The sequence below is a fragment of the Patiria miniata genome, unplaced genomic scaffold (genome assembly GCF_015706575.1).
Source record: "Patiria miniata isolate m_02_andy unplaced genomic scaffold, ASM1570657v1 HiC_scaffold_3, whole genome shotgun sequence".
NCBI lineage: Eukaryota > Metazoa > Echinodermata > Asteroidea > Valvatida > Asterinidae > Patiria > Patiria miniata.
Genome location: NW_024037069.1, coordinates 34,510,253 through 34,530,001, shown reverse-complemented (window position 1 = coordinate 34,530,001; position 19,749 = coordinate 34,510,253). Strand labels below are relative to the sequence as shown.

Here is a 19,749-nt window from a genome sequence, read left to right as displayed (position 1 = left end):
GCATACAAATCATCCAATAGCAGTTAATTTTATTCCAACTTTGGACAAAAAGCTCATGAGCTCACGGGACTGGGTTTTTTTAAAGCAATGGGGGATATTTTCCTTAAACAAAAACAAACTATTTATGTGCATTCCTAATAAAATAGTATTATTTTGATGTTTCTGTATTTTATTTCAGCAGTTTGCCATTGAATTCATTTCAAATTGTGTTCGTGCTGAAAGTAAGTAGGCGGGGCTTATCGGCAAACAAAATTACCATAATTGTTGTTTATGCTAATTCAATCAATCAACTGGCAAGACACCTGTCGATCATTCTTGTGTATGGTTCCTATGATACCGAAAACGAAGCCACGTTTATGGCGTTGGCGGCGCTGCATTCTATGTTTTAGCGGTGATCACGATCGTGACATTCCGGGGGAATTATTGATTGAAAAATTGAACAGGGAACCCCGTACGCATTCGTGATCTGCTGGGATTTCTTCGTAGGTCAACGTTTAATGGTGAAATAGCGACGGTAAGTTGAGAAATCGTCATGTTCGTTGCGAATTAAAAATGCGATCAATGCAATGCCACAGCAATCAGCATGCGATATGCATGGCAATGTAAATTTATGTAAAAAAACTAACGTATGTACTGTATCATGTGTATGGTGAAGTCAAGTACATGAATGTTTTGTGTTCATTAATTTTTGCGGTATCTCTGTAGCCTGGAGGTAGGTATGTAGTTAATATGAATATTAATTGTTTGTGGCGGGTTTTTTTAGTGATCCTACTCCTAGTCTCATTGTTTTGTTTATACCTTTTTGATATTACGCAAACTAAATAAATGTGAACATATTTCAGAAAAAAAAATTGTTGCTTTTATCACGGGATTATGAAGTTTAGTACAACTCAGTTTTTTTAATTTTTAATAAAGATTTTGTCACTCCAAAATTGACTTTTCTTTTAAATTTTGAAAGTTTTTTGGAAAGATTCCCATACTTGACACCCTGTGCACAATGTGTGTGTTTTTTTTTTGTTTTTTTACATAAGTCGACCGTTGCGTGTATGCAACAGTTGTCAACTGACTGGTTCTCCAACGTTCCCTTTCAAAAACAAACTCAGACCTACGAATCAGAAAGAAAAATTAGTTCTACTTCTACTTCACTAAAAAAGTACATGTAGGATTTGACTTAATTAAAGGTACAGTCCATCATTTCTAAGTTGTGCATTGTGTTCGTTTGAAGCAACAAAAGTGCTCAAAATCTAAAGAAGGGTGCTATACAACTAACCTGATGAAGTTTCAGCTCAGCTTCAGCTGTATATTTTGGAAGAAACCCAATATTCTAGGATCTCGATTTCAAATCAAAAGTTGCTGAATCATGTTTTGAATTAGGCCTGAATTCAGCGTCCGAGACACATTCTCACTGAGCCGATTGCAGCTACGCGATGTCGCGCACCGGTCCGACGAATTATAGCAACCGCGCGCTCATGTGTTTCGTGCCAACGCTGTGCGCCCTTCCTCGACTAAGAAAACCGAACCACTAACGGAATTTCCAACGCCTTCTTTTGTTGATTTCTTCAAAGTGACAGCTTGCCAGAAAGAATAATTTTACAGGGAGTTTATTCCCCTTACTATCTTTCAACCAAGTATGTTTTTCAACAATAATTACGTCAGTTACTTTTTGGATAGCTGCAAATGATGGACTTGTAGCTTCAAAACAGTAAGTAAGAAAATAAATATTTGGGTAAATTTGGCATTCAAAATGCACACTTATTCTATTGAGCTACCGGAGTGCCTCAATCTCTGGAGGAGTTTGAAACCTCATAAACTGGTTGATTTTTTTTAGTTGGCCTGAATTCTAATAAATATGGCAAACTCTATGAAAAAAATCCACAAAAACTTTGAAAAAAAAATTATATTGTTTGAGTGTCTAATTCTAGCACTAAAATAAGTTCCATTTGATGTTAATGATTCAACATGAAAGATGAACAAAACTGCTACAAAGTGCCTACTGACTGGTTTGACCTGAAACATACAAACCAGAGGCAAAAAAGCTTGAACTATAGAATTGTCATTGTTAAATTTAAAGTGGCAATCATTTTCTCTCTTGTAAAGGTCAAGCTCGTTAATCTCCAGCAAGATTTAGTCTAGAAAAATCAGCATGTCGGACAGGCAGGCATCAGACATGGCTCGCAGTAAGGCAGCCAGACTGCTCAAGAGACACGGCAGCGCGTCGTCGCTGATGAGCGGAAGTGAATATGGTGGCAGATATAAACACGCAGGGTGAGTAGACATACTATAAAATACATTTTAAGCCCTAAGAATTGGGCCGGAATTTACTCCTTTTTTTACCATTTTCACAGTGTGTCTATTAACATGCCAATCCTTTCCAAAAATTATTATTATTGGGAAATAATAATTATTATTGAAACAATTAACCCCACTGGTATTGGGAGAGCACATAGTGTCTGAAGATTGTGATTGGTTGTGACTGCTAGTGACTTTGAATTTCATTGGCTGAATCACGATAACATTAGCTCTTTAAATTCTAGGGTAACAGTTTACTATGATTTGGGGGGGGGGGAGGGGGAGGGGTCTCCTAATTTTCATCGCTTTTTGTATTTTTAGCTTTCACAGATTACAATATTTTATATGACCATTGACCTGGCAGAAAATGGTCTCTCAGAGAACTAAGTTTTTTGCCCAATTTTAAGTCCAGTGTATACTGAACCTAAATCCTCACTGTAAGTTTCTTGTGGTTAATGAAAGCATGTCAGACAGAGTATATTAACAATTTAACAGGGTGTTAAAGTGAGGATTGTCTTGATGATTAACACCCCTTGCCCATTGTGTACTGTATAGCCTTGACTTAATCTATTAAATCTATTTGTTGATCATCTTTTAAAGTGCAGAAAAGCCTTTAGTTTGTACCTTCTGTTAGTGTTAGGCTGAGTAAAAAAGGAGGACGAGAACCTTTTTTTTTTTTACCTGGTCTTAGTGATAATTGATATGAAAAGCCAGGTTACTGGCAACATTGGTTCAGTCATAAAATAAAACCTAATCACCTGTCAATATTTTGCCATCAGAAATATAAAATTTGACTGCGATAGCCCATACAATGTGTTTTTGTTAGTGCACTTTAGTTTCCTTTTTTCTGCTGTAAACGGGAAATTAGCAAAATGCCACCCTTCATAAATAGCTTGCTGAGCTGGACAAACGCTTGGCACGTATTGATTGCGAGGGAAAGAAAATCTCTTGCACCTTTTCAGAAAACACCTGTCAGCAAATGTAGACAGCATCTTGTTTGTCTATGTACAATATGTACTCAAAGTGTTGAGTGAATAAATGGTGTTACCAATATTTACACTTTTTTAGCATGTGTAATAGATAGTGGTGTGCATTTGCGGGTAGTACGAAAACCAGGTACCCTATTGAAGTAAAACACGGGTATCCGTAAAATAAAAAAACAACCCCAAAATTCACTTCCTAGAATTTGTCTGAAGGGCTTTAAACATGTAGCTTAATAAACTTGAAATCTGTTTTGGTTTTCCATGTAGCCTGGTTTTCATTTTGAAAATTCCCCACAAATGGCATTCAAAACATTTCTTTTTTTATTGTCTGAGAAGTTACTTAGTAATATGTTAAGTTGGTAAATGGGTACTGATCCCATAATCTGGAACCGGTTCCTGACATCAGCGGTCAGGTACTCGGGTACCCGGTTCTTATGCACACCCCTAGTATTAGAAGATATCACTCACATGCGTGTTGTCAATGGTTGAATTAGTCACATAAAAGCAAAACATCCCAATCTTTTTGGGAAAATTGTGTGGTTCTTGGGCAAAACTAGAAGTTTATTACATATGGACAATACTACAATGTACGAGAAACGGACAAGTTTGCGAAACTATTTTTGGTATACTCAATCCTTGTTCAAATTTTTATTTTTGGATAATGTGTTGGATTTTTAATGCAGTTTGCTTGTCCATTGATTTCTCTTCACATACCTGTGCACGTATGTAGATTGTTCGGTAGTGGTCTGGAATGATACATTATTAACTACACTGGCATGCCTGTTGTAGCTTTACAATACACACTATGCTTTGCTATGTGTGGTATGGCCGCTTATTCATATTTTATGACACTTTTACAATTCTTCCTTTCCTTTAGAATAATTCGGCCAATTAATATAAAACTAAAAAGCTCCAAGGTTTCCCCCTTAAAATACACATTTGTGGTACAGTTCTTTCTTGAATTCATTGTGTCGAATGGAATTTTAAAGACTGGTATTTATGCTGTTGTTGGGAGTATTGATCAAATATTAGATGTGTACAGAGAATTAGTAACTAGGCTACAGTATCATTACACACTATGCTATGTGTGGGGTGGCGGCTTATTCATATTTCATGACACTGTTACAATTCTTCCTTCCTTTAGAATAATTCGGCCAATTAGTACAAAACTAAAAAGCTTCAAGGTTTCCCCCTTAAAATACACATCTTTATGATACAGTTCTGTCTTGAATTCATTGTCGAATGGAATTTTAAAGACTGGTATTTATGCTGTTGTTGGAAGTATTGATCAAATATTAGATGTGTACAGAGAATTAGTCACTAGGCTACAGTATCATTACAAGAAAAACAACAAAGTATTAATTTGCTTGCTCAAAACTTTTTCTTTTTATTCTGCATTTTCTTTCCAAAACACAAATCATTTGAGTTACATTGTATTGTCAATGCATACAATCTTACAGGATAAACTGCTGTGGTATTGCCAATAAGTGTATTGATTTGTTGAAAAAGTAAAATTCTGTATAAAAATTGTATCTTTAGTTCATCACCTTCACTTTTAGGTGCCTGTAGCTTGGCATAGTGCAAAAGCCGTTTTTTTTGGCTCCACCTTTTTCTTAAAAAGTCTTTTTAAAGATCTATTTTAGTTATATGCAAATTTCTACAGCCATCTAAGCAATCCTAATTATTTATTTAATGTCCAGGGAGCCTTCAAACCTTCAAAGCTGCAACTGTGTAATTTATTAATGTATCCTCCACTTTTGTCAAGTAAGAATCCAACATAATGAAACTGCTACCGCAATGGATAATTAATATTGAAAAGTCGGATCTTCTGTTGTACACATGCCTATGGAAAGGAGATGAAATTTGCATACGTCTGAAATAAACTCAGATGTATTATTTATTGCGTTTGACGATCGGGGAGGTCGGTAGAAGTGTTTAAGGGGCTGGTTTCCGTGATTACGTCATTGTCGCGGGAACAGGGCTTGTTGAAGCTTTCTCCGGGATCGCTTCTCTTTCTTGGTGCAAAGTTCTCCATCTTGGCGTCATGTCTCAGGCAGCAGTGGTCACGTTTTCGCCTGCGGCGAGCTCTTTTTCCAGGCAGCGTGGGATTGGCGGTCGGCGGCGGCCCAGTATACATAGCAACAGGCTGTCGGTGCAAAATGGGAAGGGGAGAACCGAAAGTCGTGTCAGGTGCGTTCAGGATGAGTTCAGTTGACTGAGATAGTGGCCTCAATTCTGTGGAGGTGTTTCGAAGAAAACATTATGTGAGGCGTTTCAGTGAAATGAGACAGAACTGGGCAGTGGTCAAAATGACAGTTTGCAGGTATTAGGAAAGAGAATAAAATGCCCCTTACTATACTATTTGTTGCACTTTAATCAGACATTCTGTTGACAAGTTATGGCTGTTTAAAGTTTACACTTGTCACTTAGACAACACTGAGTATATAGTGTTTATGTCAGCGAAGGGCAAAACCCACCATAAAAGCTCCATCTCTCCGACATAAATTCCATTTCATGAAAATGGTTTACAGTGATACAATTTTTTTTTCTGGATTGATTCCCACCCCCTATTCTAAAGGCTAAGATCCCATCTTGTTGGCAGGCTAAATTGTGCCAAAGTGTGGAAAATAAAAGAATACAAGTTTTTCATAAAATACCAATTTACCATGAAACAATCTTGTTTGGGTAACATTTTATTCACGTTGTTTTCAAATAATTAATTTTATATTCACTCTGTGACCTCGCATTACTATTTTTAATTCTTAAGAAAAATGAACTCTGCACTTTTCATTAAAAAGGGATTAGCGATTGTTATCTATGATTTTTGGTGTTTGTTCTTTTAGCAGGTTTCAATTTAAACAAAATTTATTCCAAGTGATTTATAGAAGCAGTGTAAATTGTTTGACTTTTTAATACTCCAAGCATTGTCACAGGTATCTGTTTTGAAGCTGTTATTTTTTAATATATAAATTTGGAATTCTGTGGATGAAAGACAAATGCAAATAAAAATGTACCGCTATCTCCAGAAGGGATCGCCTTTATGCAAACAAATTTAGCCGAAGCGTGATCATAGCCCTCCAGTTCACACTATTCCACCAACGATTAACCTCGCAGAGCGCGGCACTCGCAGTTGATACTATCTGCACTTTGGATGGCGATTAAGCCCAAGATTGGATTTTGATCAGCCTAATTAGCGGCCCTTTTTTCCAGATTGCTACAAACAAATCCAAATAGTTACAAAGCAAACAGCTGCTTTACAATCAAACTTCCTAACGTTGGGTTGGAGACAATCCACAATTCCTGCAGATGACGTTGGGAATCAGAACGGAAGCTGATTGTTTGTAATTTTCAGCCGGTTTAATAAAGCAGTGGCAGTGTTTTTGCACGATCTCCAAAGTGGCCGATAATTTAGCGCACTCATCACGCAATTAGTCATGGTTGCGTGAAAGCTCGAGAGGCTTGTTGTCATCCGGTTGCTAGGCTGTAGACTCTCCACCGTTTAGCGTCGTTCCGCCGTGAGGAAACTGTCGTCATGACGTTCCAGCTTCAGCGCAGCCGATGTATGACACTTCCGGCCCGCGTTGGCCTGACGGCCAGATCGCGGGCTGGCACAATTTCATTCCTCGCCAGGCTCAGAGCAGGGTAATCGTTTTGTTTATTAACTTCTATTTATTTCTATCATTTCATTCACAGCTTTTATCTGTACTTGTAAATGGAGACATTGTGAATTGGGAAATTGTGGTATTCACTACATGAAGGAAAAAGTGGCAATCTTTTCATTGTCATAGGCCTATTTCATTGTTTTTGATTTTGGTATTAACGAACTGTTGTGAAACACTCACATATGAAGCAGATGGTTGCTGATTCATCCACAGCCTAAACATTTTCTGCTTTGTATAGCGTTGTATTCTGAATTGTTTAACTTCCCATATCATTAGCCTGTTCTCCATGAACCATTTTAATTAAGATTGTAATTAATTGTCATCTTAATTTATGTGCTGTCTTGAGTATTAGTAGTACACAAACTGTATGTTAATGGTGACTTCAGTTCATGAATAATGGAAAAACTGGTTATTCAACTCATTTTTTGTAATGGTACATAAAACTTGTGCTGGCAGTATTTTGGTCAAAATAGTAAACAAAGCACTGTTTTCACATGTCTATTGACACATTTGTGCTAAAAATGTATGTGAATTAAAATGTATATGTAGTTGTAGTACATTAATTTGTTATAACAATTTTTCGGAGAATGTGTACTTGTATGGCACTTTGTATCCTAACATATGCATTCTTTTGAGAGTTTGAACCAAACTTTCATTTGTGTTTGAGCAAAAACTTGAAAAAGGTGAAAACATAGTCAAATTTGGGAAAGAACCAAATTGTACTTAATGGGAATCTTTGTGCATTGCACCAGAAAAAAATTCATTGGCTTAAAGTTACTCAATTCTGATTTGCATGTTATAATTTCAGCCAATCGGTGATAGGCATGCTATGGAGTTGGTACCCGAATCTACAGGGAACCGGTCTTTACACCTTATTGTACATACAAAGCATGTTCGTACTTTATCAACAATGTGGAGAATCATTGAAAATACATGTATGTACATTCTTTGTCTGCAAACAGCTAGCTTGGAATAGTGCTAGCAATGGAGAACCATATTTTTACTCAGATTGTAATTTTAAATGATTAAAAAAAAAAGAAGCTACAATTACAAAAGCGAAAGAGTTAACTTTGAAGCATCATTTCCAGAATTACGAGAAATGTGTGGAACACAAGTTATGTTTTTTTTACATTAAAAAACAAATTGAGTAGTGATAGGATCGGTTATAATGTATTGTGAAATTATTCTGTCTGACATGTTGCTATTTAAATGAACTTGAATTTTAACATAAAAAAATTATCGTTCATAAAAACTGTAAAATGCCTCGTTCAGTATATAGCGTAACATTGGTCAAAGTTTTAAGAACTTAACTCCTTTTAAAATATTTTCAGGGAAATTCGTTTTTCCTGTTTTGTGTCTGTTCTCCTTGACTACACATGTTTACTCCAAGCATAGAATAAACATACGCTAGCTCGTTTAGTCTAACGGCAAACAGAGAACATTGAACTCATTATAAAGTAATATTGAAGAAAACCAAACTTCACGCCAGCAACTGTATCCGCTCGCGTCAAATCTTGTACTGTTAAAGTTCCAAAGTTCTACTAGAATGTGTGTTTAATCCATCACACCTTTAGTAATTTTCAGGGGAAATATAACCATTACGAATTCAAGAGGGACCCCCAGAGAGGTGATAGGAGACAATGTACATGTAGGAAATAATTTTTAAGACATACATGAGTTTTTGCACAGACAAGCAGTAGTCATTTTGTTTTTGCGATGCGTAGTGCCTTTCGCAGTTAAGGACGTATTCTAAAATCTATAAACAAGTTTACCATTAATTTTGATTTCAACTGGAAAATAATTCGACATGGCAACGCTGCACAATTTTAGACGCAGACTCAATTCTTTTTTGAGCACTGAATCACGCAAGCAGTAAGCGTATTTGTAGAATTCACTTTTGTCTCTTGTTTAAACAGATTTCAGCAACAAGAGAACAGTTTGGTTATTTTTCTCCATCATTTGTCTTTGGAATGTTTTCATTGGCCCAATGAGCAGGGGTTATAATGATTCACTGCACAACTTTATTATGATATTTCCTCTTTTTTTTGTCTATTTTAGCTCTGTCAGCACGGTCTCCTTTATGGACGAACCGTCCGACCCCAACAAGCAAGGGTCGAGCGTCAAACTGGAGCCCACCTATCAGATGGAGCCTACCAAACGGTTCCCCGTCAACACGGTCAAAGACATCCTATGCGAAGTCCTGCAACATTACCTGGCCGAGGAGAAATACGAACCGGAACTTTGTAAACAGATGACAAAGACGATATCGGATGTGAGTACTGTTCTACTTTTGTCGCCGCGGCGATTGCGGAAGTTATAGCGTTCCGTTCAATTCACCTCTGTTCCGTTCGTGTGTATTTTTAGTTCCTTTCGTTACACAAACAATACTACAAAGAAAGTGGAAATGTGTAGAAAGAGGGAGTTCCAGTCGAAAAGTATCTCTTTAGAAATCCTAGTTTGTTTTGGTTGAAAGGTAATTTGATGTCAAAATACTGGAAGGTTTGTGTTGGAAAGAAAATCATTAAGTTAGGTGTTGTGCAAATGCTGTGTTAATTCTTTGAACTTTCAGTTCTGGATGTTTGATATAAAACCAGCTTGGTTTGGCTCTGTTGGGCCAGTTTGATCATTTGGCCAGTTTAACAATTTTAAGCTTTTTACCTAAATGGTGGGTAATTTTATCTAAGATGATTTCGTCATTTCAGCTAGTGTACATGGACTTTAGATAAGTGTCACCTTTTCTCATATTTTTATAAGCTAAAATGCGCAAGAAATCGTTCCCGACTTACTAATTTAGCAACTTTTAAGAAATTGAAATTGATGTATTGTTGGTTGGATGTTTGAAACGGAATGATTGAGTCATTTTCGCTGACTGATATTTTCTCTCCTTTCATTTTTGGTCAGTCAAATTGAATATGTAGTTTAAAGGGGAATTTGTTCATTGCCCTAGATAATTCACAACATGTTTGTAGAATGCATAAACCTACAAGGTGATCTACTTTAAAAAAAAAAAAAAAAAAAAAAAAAAAAGGTTTGGGGAACTATTCTGTTACCCAGCTAAATGTATATTGACCAACCTATTGATAAAACATTCACCAAATATTTAGCCAGAATACTCCTCGAGGCACTGGGTTTCAGTACAACATACTTGGGTCTATTCATGCATACTTTCTATCCAGCAAAACATTTAAATCTCACTTGTACAACCTTTTTGTCGTACAACAGAAGAAAATCAATGAATCGATATCAATTGAATACAAGTGAATGTGTATTTAACCTCCATTTGGTTGCGCTGTGTTTGCTGAGTTGACAAAAGCGACATGACAACAAAAAAATCCTTCAACACTTTCAAGTAAATGGGCAGGATAAGGAGGTGTGGCTAACTTGCAAGGGGTGTGGCTTAATGTTGCATGATGCTTATGAATATTCATTGGCTGTGGCACAACAGGCTTTGATTACAATATTTAGACATTCAGCAATATAATGAATTATTCAAATGAATTGGGTGCTGTATGTTATATTGAAACTGTCTCGATTTTGAGTATTTTCGATTTTGAAATTCGGAGTGCTGTTTGACTTTAAAGAAATGAAGAATTTCTAAAACGTGATGTATCCATTTGAACAAAAAGTGAACCATTTGGATGTTTATCAAAGCTAAAGAATAAGAACGATAATAACAGCTGTTAATCCAAACTTATTTACACTTTATTGTCGTCTTAGATTGTGTTTAACTATTTAAAACTCGTTGAAACCGACTTTGAGCATCCAGGAGAGAGCGGAAAAGGGAACAAAGTGGCATTTATTTTAGAAATAAACTCTTCAAATTTACTTTCCAATTGTTCAGGTTGTGAAAGCACGAGTGAAGGACCTTCAGTTGGGCCGCTACAAGATCATAGCCCTCGTGCATATCGGAGAACTGCGGGACCAGGGTCTTAAGATCAGTAGTCGGTGTCTGTGGGACGCGGCCCACGACAACTCCTCCTCCTATGAATTCCGTAACAACTCGCTCTTTGCTACGGCGATGGTCTACGCTATATACCACGAATGAGGGTATTTTATAATAAAGTTAATGTGTGTCATATGTAAACTATATAGAACGGGAAATGGCCTAATTTCATGGATAAGCAGAAAGTATTGCAAGTAAGGCTGTGTCTGAATTAGTGGCTATGGCTTGAAATTACACGTGTCTATGGCAGTGGCTACAGCCACTTCCCATAGACTTGTGTGAAATTTGTAGCCGTAGCCAAGTAATTTGGACGCAGCTTCCGGCTGTGACTGAACTACTTGGGTACGGCTTGCAATTACACGTGTCTATGGTTGCGGCTACAGTCACTTCCCATAGACCTGCGTGTAATTTCAAGCCGTAGCCAATTAATTCGGACATGGCCTTAGTGCGCTAAGCGAAAATTTGCTGAGAACCAGTCACGGGCAGTAAACATATGAGATTTTGGCTGGTACCCTATGTCTGCTAAGCAGATATTTTCTATGCTTAGCAAACTCCGTTCTTAGTTGCATTGCCATGAGATCGGCCCCTGTTAGTATTGATACATCCATGCATATGTGTGGGCAGGGTTAGGTCAACCCGTTGAACACACCTATTCATTTGCATGCAAGTTTTCATTGGTTGCTATGTGGTACTATTTTGTATTCAAGATCGTGAATTATTCAGTTCCAAGGAAATAGAACTAAAATCATTTTGAGAAATTCCTGGAAGTCTGCACTCTCGTAAGTGGATCCACCACCCCAAGATAAGGTTGAAATAGGCAGTTTTGGCTGTTGCAAGTCTTGTACACGAGTTGTGTTTTTACAATTTTGAGCACAGAGGGTTTGGCTGTAACAGACAGCCAGAGTTACCGAATGTGTGATGCTGTGGTACAAATTTACCATAATTTCTTGGGATTTTCAGTTTGGTTCTTGGATGGTGGCTTATATCATGTGTACAGAAGAAGTATTCAGTGTAAATTGGGGGATAGGTTTATATTTTTTGTACAAAGACAATAAATATGTAAGAAATTGTTAACGTTTCCTGAACTATCACAATGACGTGTCATAAATGTCACATCTACATTGTAGATGTATGAAGATGTTGCACTGTGATGCTACACTCAACCAAAAAAAGAAAGTCCCCCCTTCCAATACTTTTTTGTCTAACTCAATAACTACTGAGCACCTTTCGCTCAAATAACGACTAATCAGTACAGAAATTCCTTAGCAATCCAGCCATACTCTTTACTTCGCCCAAAACGGTGATAATGTGTACGAATTTATGCAATTTATGACAAATGATACCGAAAACAGTTGCACTTTTGTATACATGCAAGTTGTGGTTCACACGCACCTTGCACGTATACAAAAGTGCAACTTTTTTTTCCGGTACCACTTGTCATAAATTGCATAATTTTGTACAAATTATATGAGTATGGCTGGATTGCTAAGGAATTTCTGTACTGATCAGTTGTAATTTGAGCAAGATGTGCCCAGTAGTTTTTGAGTTAGACGAAAAGTATTAAGAGGGAACTTTCTTTTTTGGTTGAGTATATATATTTCAAAGGAAGTTTTTGGGTCATTAGAGATGCATACCTGTGCTCTTAAAAACTAATAGATTTTCAATTTGTATGTTTTATTGAATTAAAAAAAAAACCTACTTTATTCTGATTGTGGATGTCTGCAAGCCTGTGAGAATTAAAGGCTTTCCATTTTTGCTCACAATGAACCAACCCAGCAAGAGCCAAATTATTAATTGTTGGTAGCTAATTATTCAAATTTGTAAGTAAATAATTCAATAACTAAACGATGTCTCATTCAAAATTGAATAACTTTCGTGTAGCTAAGAAAATAGCAATTTAAAAACAGGTTGAAATTTGAAATGAGCATGGGGAATGTATCTTTAATCCCATAAATTAAGACCATTATGGTATCTACCGTAATTTTGTAGGGTATTCCATCACCCCAGCCACAGGCTGAGGGACATACATTTCTTGACATCAGAATTGTTGTATAATTCTAAAAATAACTATTCTCTGACCTTGCTGGCCAAGCTTTCACACTGTGACGTTTTTGTCCCTGTGTATTGGCATTTTGTTAAACTTAGTCATTGCACTTTCATATTCTCCCAACATAATACACATGCAATGGTGCATGGATGGAGACTAGTAAGTGAATACATGGAATTTGGTGTGGCAACAAGTTGTCAGGTGTTGCTAAACCTTTAGGCCTGTGAAACAAATTATGGTTTATTTCCTGGTTAAGGGAAAGTAGTCAACAATTTAAGAATATTTTCAGAGGAGGATCAAAACCGCTATGGATTAAATCTCCCATTTTGATCCGTTTGCTTTTTTTTTTTATAAAAAAAACATTCCATGGTCATGGTTAGGCCCGTAAGAGTGAGTTTGACTTATTCATTTGAACTTATCTTGGGATTATCCCTGAGATAATTTTGGATAATCCCTGAGATTGTTATCCTGAGATAATCGTGGGATTATCACTGGCATAATCTTGGGAAAATCCGTCAGATAAAGTTTGAATTATCTCTAAGATATTTCGAGATAAATGCTGAGATTATCATGGGATTATCAGAGATAATCTTTAGATAATCCTTGACATTATCTCAGATGATTTAGGGATTATGTTGGGAAGGAATCTGGATATTTGGGTAAAACTGATTTGCATGACACTAAGAAGTCAGACAGCGTGAAGAGTAAAAATGCTGCAAAAAATGAGAAAACATGTATTTTACATGGCTTTATAGGGAGTATTTACCATGGCCTATGAGCATAGACAACTATAGGCCTATAGACATACACATCATGTATGTATTTCACTTTTATATTTATTGCAGCACATTTTGATTGACATTTTTTCTTGTACAAACTTCCATATCTACTTTTGCTGTATTATGCTGTAAATAGTTTTGTATGAACTTTATAATAATAGGGATTGAGATGAATTAACATCATTTTATCAAAATGCATTAATTCCGTCCATTTCAAGCTCATGGCATAGTCTAAATATTGAGAAAGTAGACCAAACTTGCAAATGATTTCAACTATTTTATAAACGGATCTTTTGGATGCATATACATGTACAGTATATGGGTGTGTTCGCTTTTAGTTAAACTTTAATCAAAGGTGTGTATGTACAGTACATGTAATTGAAAGGGTACAGTGTTGGAGCCGTCTTAATTGCAGGGGCGGGTCAAACTTTGGATGTTAACAGGCATGTGCATGCTACTCTTTTCTGTAGGATTTTTCCATTCTTTTTGTGGCCCAAAGGGGGGGGGGGGGGGGGGGGTAGCCAGCCTACCCCCGGAGAGATCCACCACTGGTTTGGTTAGAAAATAAAAAGTATTTTTTTCTATGATGATTATTACTTAATTGTCACCAATGTATGTTGGTGTTCCGATAATTGTAATGCTAGGATCGAGCCCTATCTACTACTTTGTTTTTCGTTTATTTCTTTTTCGGTCTGTCGCAGCATTACCGCGTAGCCAAGTATTATAACAAACCTGTTTGTTTTTTCTATGGAAATAGCAATAAAAATGGTAACTTTGTAAACTTTTGTAATTGTGTTTTTCTAAACTGCTCATTGTCAAACGTAACAAATGCGCAACGCCTCTGTAAAAATGGATCGACAACTTTGAAGATAGATTTCTTCATTAAGTTCCCAAAGCATAATCTGATATTTACAGTGCATTACATGCAGCATTAACAGCTTAAAACGTATATCTACAAACCTCAAAGGACAGTTTTACTATTTTTAAATTTTTCAATATACAAACGAGTCACACTTCGTAACCGAGTCTGCATAGTTCCTCGCAAAGCAGTTGTCATATATTCCTCAAACAATTTATAATCGTCTCAAACTTGGCGCCGTGTACAACATTAACTTATTAGATTTATGTACAAAATGCTTTACATTTATATATCCAACCATTGCCTGCTCGTTAATTTTAGAAATAAGCGTGTACATTCCATTTATTGAAAAAAAAAATCATATTTTGTTTAAAAACAAAAGCTTTAAAAACAATAGCCCAAAAGTCTGCAGCCAACCCATAAAATAATGAAATGTTTTCATATCCTCAAAATCGTCTACCAAACTGAATGTCAATCCACTAACAAATAGGAACGAATCAAGAGAATAAACTGGCTATATAGGCCTAGCCATCAAATTTAACCAACAAACAATTCACAAACGAAACTTACCGAGTGACGAACTAACGAACGATCCACCAAAACAGAAAAATAGAACAACCAAATTAAACAATTTAATTAAGGCAAAAGGGCAAGATATAATGCAAAAGCGTATTTTTACAACAAAATTCATAATATAAAACGCAATGAGTAAGCGATATGACGTTCTTGATATTTCTTTTCATCGACATGCAAGTGACATAAAACGCCATGATTTGGAGGATAAATGGGTTAATCTTCATCGGACAGTTCTTTGGAGATGTAGTCCCGAATGTCTTGCTGTCCCTCGGTGACTTCCATGATGAGAGAGGCGCCAGCTGCCTTGATGGCGAGGACGACATCACCGTGAGTCTTGCCTTCCATCGAAGCGCCATTCACGCTGACGATACGGTCACCGACCTAGACAGAATCATGGCAAGGGGTGAGATGGATTGAGTTATCGAGAAATACAGGGTGAGTCAAAAAGAAAGTGACCTGAATTAATATTTTTCTTAAAAAGCAATAATACCAATGAAGCATGTCTTAAAAAGAGCATGTTCTTCCACTCATCTGCAAAAAAAATCCTCGAATTTGTGAAGTGCAATGACGTAATATAAGCAGAATTCTGTTATTTATAAATATTGTTATTTTGTTAATACTCTACCTTGACAACCTGGCTCTTGTCCACTTCTCCACCGGGGTCAATGTCCGTAATGATGACGGGAATCAGACCATGCTCGGGTGTCGTGATCCCTCCCACTACTGATATGCCCAACCCTCGCGGCCCCGGATGTAACACAACCTGGTCAATACACAGAAATCCATTTACACGGTGAGTCAAAAAAAGTGAAACCTAAACCCCCCAAAATATATTTCATAACGGACAAAAAAGTATGTAGCACCAAAAAACAATAATAATTGGAAGTCCAATTTCAAAAGCTACTTTTAGATGAAAAAAATACTGAAATTAAAGAATATCACCATTTAAACGGAATGATCATAAAACCTTTTTTTGTCAAAAAAAGCAATTTATTGTGAACATGTATTCTGACTGTTTGGAGCAACAAAGAAAACGACACGGAATACTTGTTTAAACAACTGTGAACAACTGTAGTACACAATCTTTATTAACAACCCTGGTTAGGCAATCAATATGATTAATAAAATCAACGGGCCTTCAAAAGGACTTTGTTGAATATTTTTTAACTTTTAAAGTGAGGTTTTATCGCTGGTGATGTTTGTAGACAATTGTGACGACGATCCTTGACATCGCCTTTTTTGGGCGAAAGAGGTTTTATGGTCATTGTGTTTAAATGGTGATATTTTTTGAACGGATTGAGCAATTTCAGTATTTTTGTCATCTAAAAGTAGTTTATGAAATTGGCTTTTCCAGTCATTATTGTTTTAGTGCTACATAATTTTTAAATATGAAATATAATTTTTGCGGTTTGTGTTCCGCTTTTTGAACTCACCCTGTAATATAGAAGAAACGTTTTGGCATGGAAACAAAGAAATGTATGTATAGAGGGAACACTTCAGCTTTCTGTCCAGGAACGAATTTTTCAAAGGGTTAAAGGAATTGCACACTCTTTTCACCTGTGAAGTTTTACAATATGCGTCTCCGATTAAAGAAATCCGTCGAAGAGCGACAAACATAACATACTTTTCAGCAAAATTCAGTTTTAGATGATTTTCTGTTTACTTGACACAGCAAGTTTGTTTTGGGAGATGTTTAGGATCTATAATGTAAAACTTCATCAACTTACCTCACCGTGAGAACCACATTATTTTGTTTTTAAAATGTGACTTCTTTCAATACCTTGTCCATCAGAATCAATTTTCTTCAATACATTTCCCTTCCTTTGAAACGTCATTTTTTTGTGTAACTGATAATTATCTCTGAAAATGAATTTAAGAATGGCATGGTAATTGCTCACCCAAATTTGAAAATGTTGCATTCTCTGTGTTATAATTCCCATGACCTTGTTTATGTACCTTTCTTGTGACCGGCATGTATTCAACGTAAGCATTTTCGTTGCATTGCGAGGATTGTCCGGAGTTTGACGAAACACCAGAAGACGACGGCACGTCGCCATCTACTGACGGGCCTTCCTCCTCGTCTACGGACGGGCCTCCCTCGCCGAAGGTGATCTCGGAGTACGGCTCCTCTTCGACGAACGAAGTCTCGATCTTCTTGAATGAGAGCTCTTCGCTCTTCTGGAGTTTCTTGGAGGCCCGTATCTGAGCCATGGACACGTAGTGGTCTGCAGGGACGACAAAATGAGTTTCAGGATGCATCAAGTCAAAATGGATGCGATTGCTTGTTTAAAATATTCTTATATTTTTTCAAAGAAAGTGACCGAATTAGAAAAAATAAATAAAAAAATGTGTAACTCGCTCCAGTTCATAAAAAATAAAACAGGGACAAACGTACATGTACATGTAGTACTAACTGTGATAATTTCACGTAATTTGCATATTCCCAAGTAATGTATATTTCAATAAAAAAAATAACAAAATTCAGCTGTCCAACACTGGTCAAAATACCCGGTTACATACCATGAAAGATGGACGTTTTCCATATGCATGAATGAATGAAAACTTGCAAAGGGAAACAGGTAAAAATCGCCATCAATATTTCCTAAAAAAGAGAGTTCGTGTTCCTTATATTCAAAACACGAAATCTGACAGTAAAAAAAAACATTTCAGTCTTGACCCAAATGATTAAAACTCCATTTGTATTTGAATGCATGTGTGCAATCTGTAATTCTCACTCAGCTCAATAGCTTCCAATGGCATTCCATGGACAGCTATCAAAATGGGTTCTTTTAGCATATAAAACATGCACTATAGCATGGATCTATTTCAGTAATCCTTTTTTTCCTCATACAGATGAGTTGAAGAACATGCTGTTTTACGACGTACTGGTGTATCAAATGTGATTGCTTATTAAGAAAAAAATCATGAATGCAGGTCACTTTCTTTTTGACTCACCTGGTAGAAAACATGTTAGAATAAGCCTAACTTTCAGGTCCGAGTCTCAGGGGAAAGGGGGGAGGAGTCGGGATACCAAAGGCAGAGTATGACAATTGCATCCATCAAAAAAATGACGAAATTATTGTTGAAAAGCATACTTTGTTTAAAGATATGGCACTAAACTCACTGTGAAATAGTCTTTATGGCTTGCTATCATTTTGAAGAAAAAAAAATGAAAGAAGGTCATTTCCAAAGATGTGCCTAAAATACCGAGCTCAATCTTCAAAAGGTTAGTTGCTTTTAAAAAAGAAGAAGTTAAAAACGCACAAAGCTATGAGCAAATTAGCCTACATATACCTTTAAGCACATCTTACATGCAGTTAGGGAGTTTAAAGGGTTCAACGCGATGAACTTTTCTTAGGATTACATAATGTTACTTTCTACTCCTCTTACTATTTGAGAACTGTTTGTCATCCCTTTGTGGTTATCTTTATAACCACTTCTGGTTTATAAAACATCTTAAACATAAAAAAAAAATGCCCATGCTTTTCCGGACAACTGAGAGCACTGTACTGTGTTGTTATTTTAGGAAGACACTGTTCAGTTTAGGGGTTTTCTGTTCAAATTGTGAGCCCAAAATGTGCTCATTGAAAACATTTGTGAGAAGTTTGCTCATTGGCTTACTGCCACGGCACCGACACAACGAATCACCAAAGAAAAGAACATTTACGACAGCGAAATATCCGAAATTCTAGCAAGTGTGCTGAAATAGGTGTAACATTGAGGTTTCTATCCGGAACGACATCGCAGTTTTGCTCATCAGCTCATGAATATATGGAAATTTACATTAGCATCAAAACAAAACAGGGAAATACCCTTGAAGTTGGAAAAAAAAAACCCGCAAATTGAAAAATAAGGTTAAATAGAACACACAGATGCATTTTCAATGACTACATTGCATGGAAAATGCATGAAATTTCTTGTTACAATACAGAGCTACCAGACTGTATGATTGAAAAGCCTTCCAACTACATGTATACCCTCGTCGTGTAAAATTGAAAGGACGTTGTATTGATAAGGCCTACGAGTTACGGCATACATACCCGTCATTGTTGAGGCTATATTCTCCTTTCTACTTGCGAAGTTAGGTCGGCTGCTTTTCGCTGGAACTTACATCACTACATCAATGGTGTATATACAAATGTGCAAGCCCTGGAACTGGTAAAAGTGGTGTAAAATAAAGTACGAAATGCGGAAAAAATGACAAGACCAGGAAGAGAAGGGCCTACCAGGATCCTATACAGTTAACCATGGAGAAATAATTGACTAAGCACATATATGTTTTCATTTGTGGCTATTGTGCGAATTGTATAGCGAAGTCATTCGGGCGTGAAGAGGTATACAATCGCCGAATTTGTTCGCGCACGTACGCTCCATGCATAGGCCAACAATACCGTAACGTACTAAACCTTCTTTTTAAAGGTTACGGCATCGTACGACTAAGTTGCCGAAGGCGGAAATAGTGGCTTACCAAAACGGAATGCCTGTCATTTTAGGGTGTGTTTTTCATTTATAAATACATTTTTGAAACTTTAAGTTGATCCATACTGTTTCTGACTTTTCTGTTCAAATTATCTCCCTAAGTTATGCGCACACGTCATGTAGAAATGATGT

At 36.6% G+C, this 19,749-nt stretch overlaps 2 protein-coding genes across 4 annotated transcripts; one reads left to right on the top strand and one right to left on the bottom strand.

The window, feature by feature from the left end:
- The first annotated feature begins 327 nt into the window (after positions 1-327).
- LOC119738030 (tctex1 domain-containing protein 1-B-like) lies at positions 328-11,104 on the top strand. 3 transcript variants are annotated; one of them, XM_038212747.1, is made up of 4 exons: positions 328-514; positions 2,098-2,265; positions 8,993-9,206; positions 10,776-11,104. In XM_038212747.1, the coding sequence occupies exons 2-4, from the start codon at positions 2,144-2,146 to the stop codon at positions 10,977-10,979; spliced, it is 540 nt and encodes a 179-aa protein (XP_038068675.1). In that variant the 5' UTR covers positions 328-514; positions 2,098-2,143; the 3' UTR covers positions 10,980-11,104. The 3 variants fall into 3 exon arrangements, with proteins under 3 accessions (XP_038068675.1, XP_038068674.1, XP_038068677.1); XM_038212746.1 differs by lacking the exons at positions 328-514; positions 2,098-2,265 and adding an exon at positions 5,234-5,462; XM_038212749.1 differs by lacking the exons at positions 328-514; positions 2,098-2,265 and adding an exon at positions 6,525-6,914.
- A 2,728-nt stretch (positions 11,105-13,832) lies between these two features.
- LOC119738029 (protein lin-7 homolog C-like) lies at positions 13,833-19,439 on the bottom strand. Its single transcript, XM_038212745.1, has 4 exons — positions 19,179-19,439; positions 17,095-17,363; positions 15,764-15,901; positions 13,833-15,519 (listed from the first exon to the last, which is right to left on the bottom strand). Exons 1-4 carry the CDS (start codon positions 19,183-19,185, stop codon positions 15,352-15,354), a joined length of 582 nt encoding a protein of 193 aa, XP_038068673.1. The 5' UTR covers positions 19,186-19,439; the 3' UTR covers positions 13,833-15,351.
- Between the last annotated feature and the right edge of the window lie 310 nt (positions 19,440-19,749).

Coding starts and splice junctions, on each gene's coding strand:
- LOC119738029 (XM_038212745.1), bottom strand. Junction 15,902..17,094: donor ACATGCCGGTCACAAGAAAG/GTACATAAACAA, acceptor TGTATTGACCAG/GTTGTGTTACATCCGGGGCC. Junction 15,520..15,763: donor ACAAGAGCCAGGTTGTCAAG/GTAGAGTATTAA, acceptor GATTCTGTCTAG/GTCGGTGACCGTATCGTCAG.
- LOC119738030 (XM_038212746.1), top strand. CDS start 5,317: ATGTCTCAGGCAGCAGTGGTCACGTTTTCGCCTGCGGCGAGCTCTTTT. Junction 5,463..8,992: donor AGAACCGAAAGTCGTGTCAG/GTGCGTTCAGGA, acceptor TGTCTATTTTAG/CTCTGTCAGCACGGTCTCCT. Junction 9,207..10,775: donor TGACAAAGACGATATCGGAT/GTGAGTACTGTT, acceptor CCAATTGTTCAG/GTTGTGAAAGCACGAGTGAA.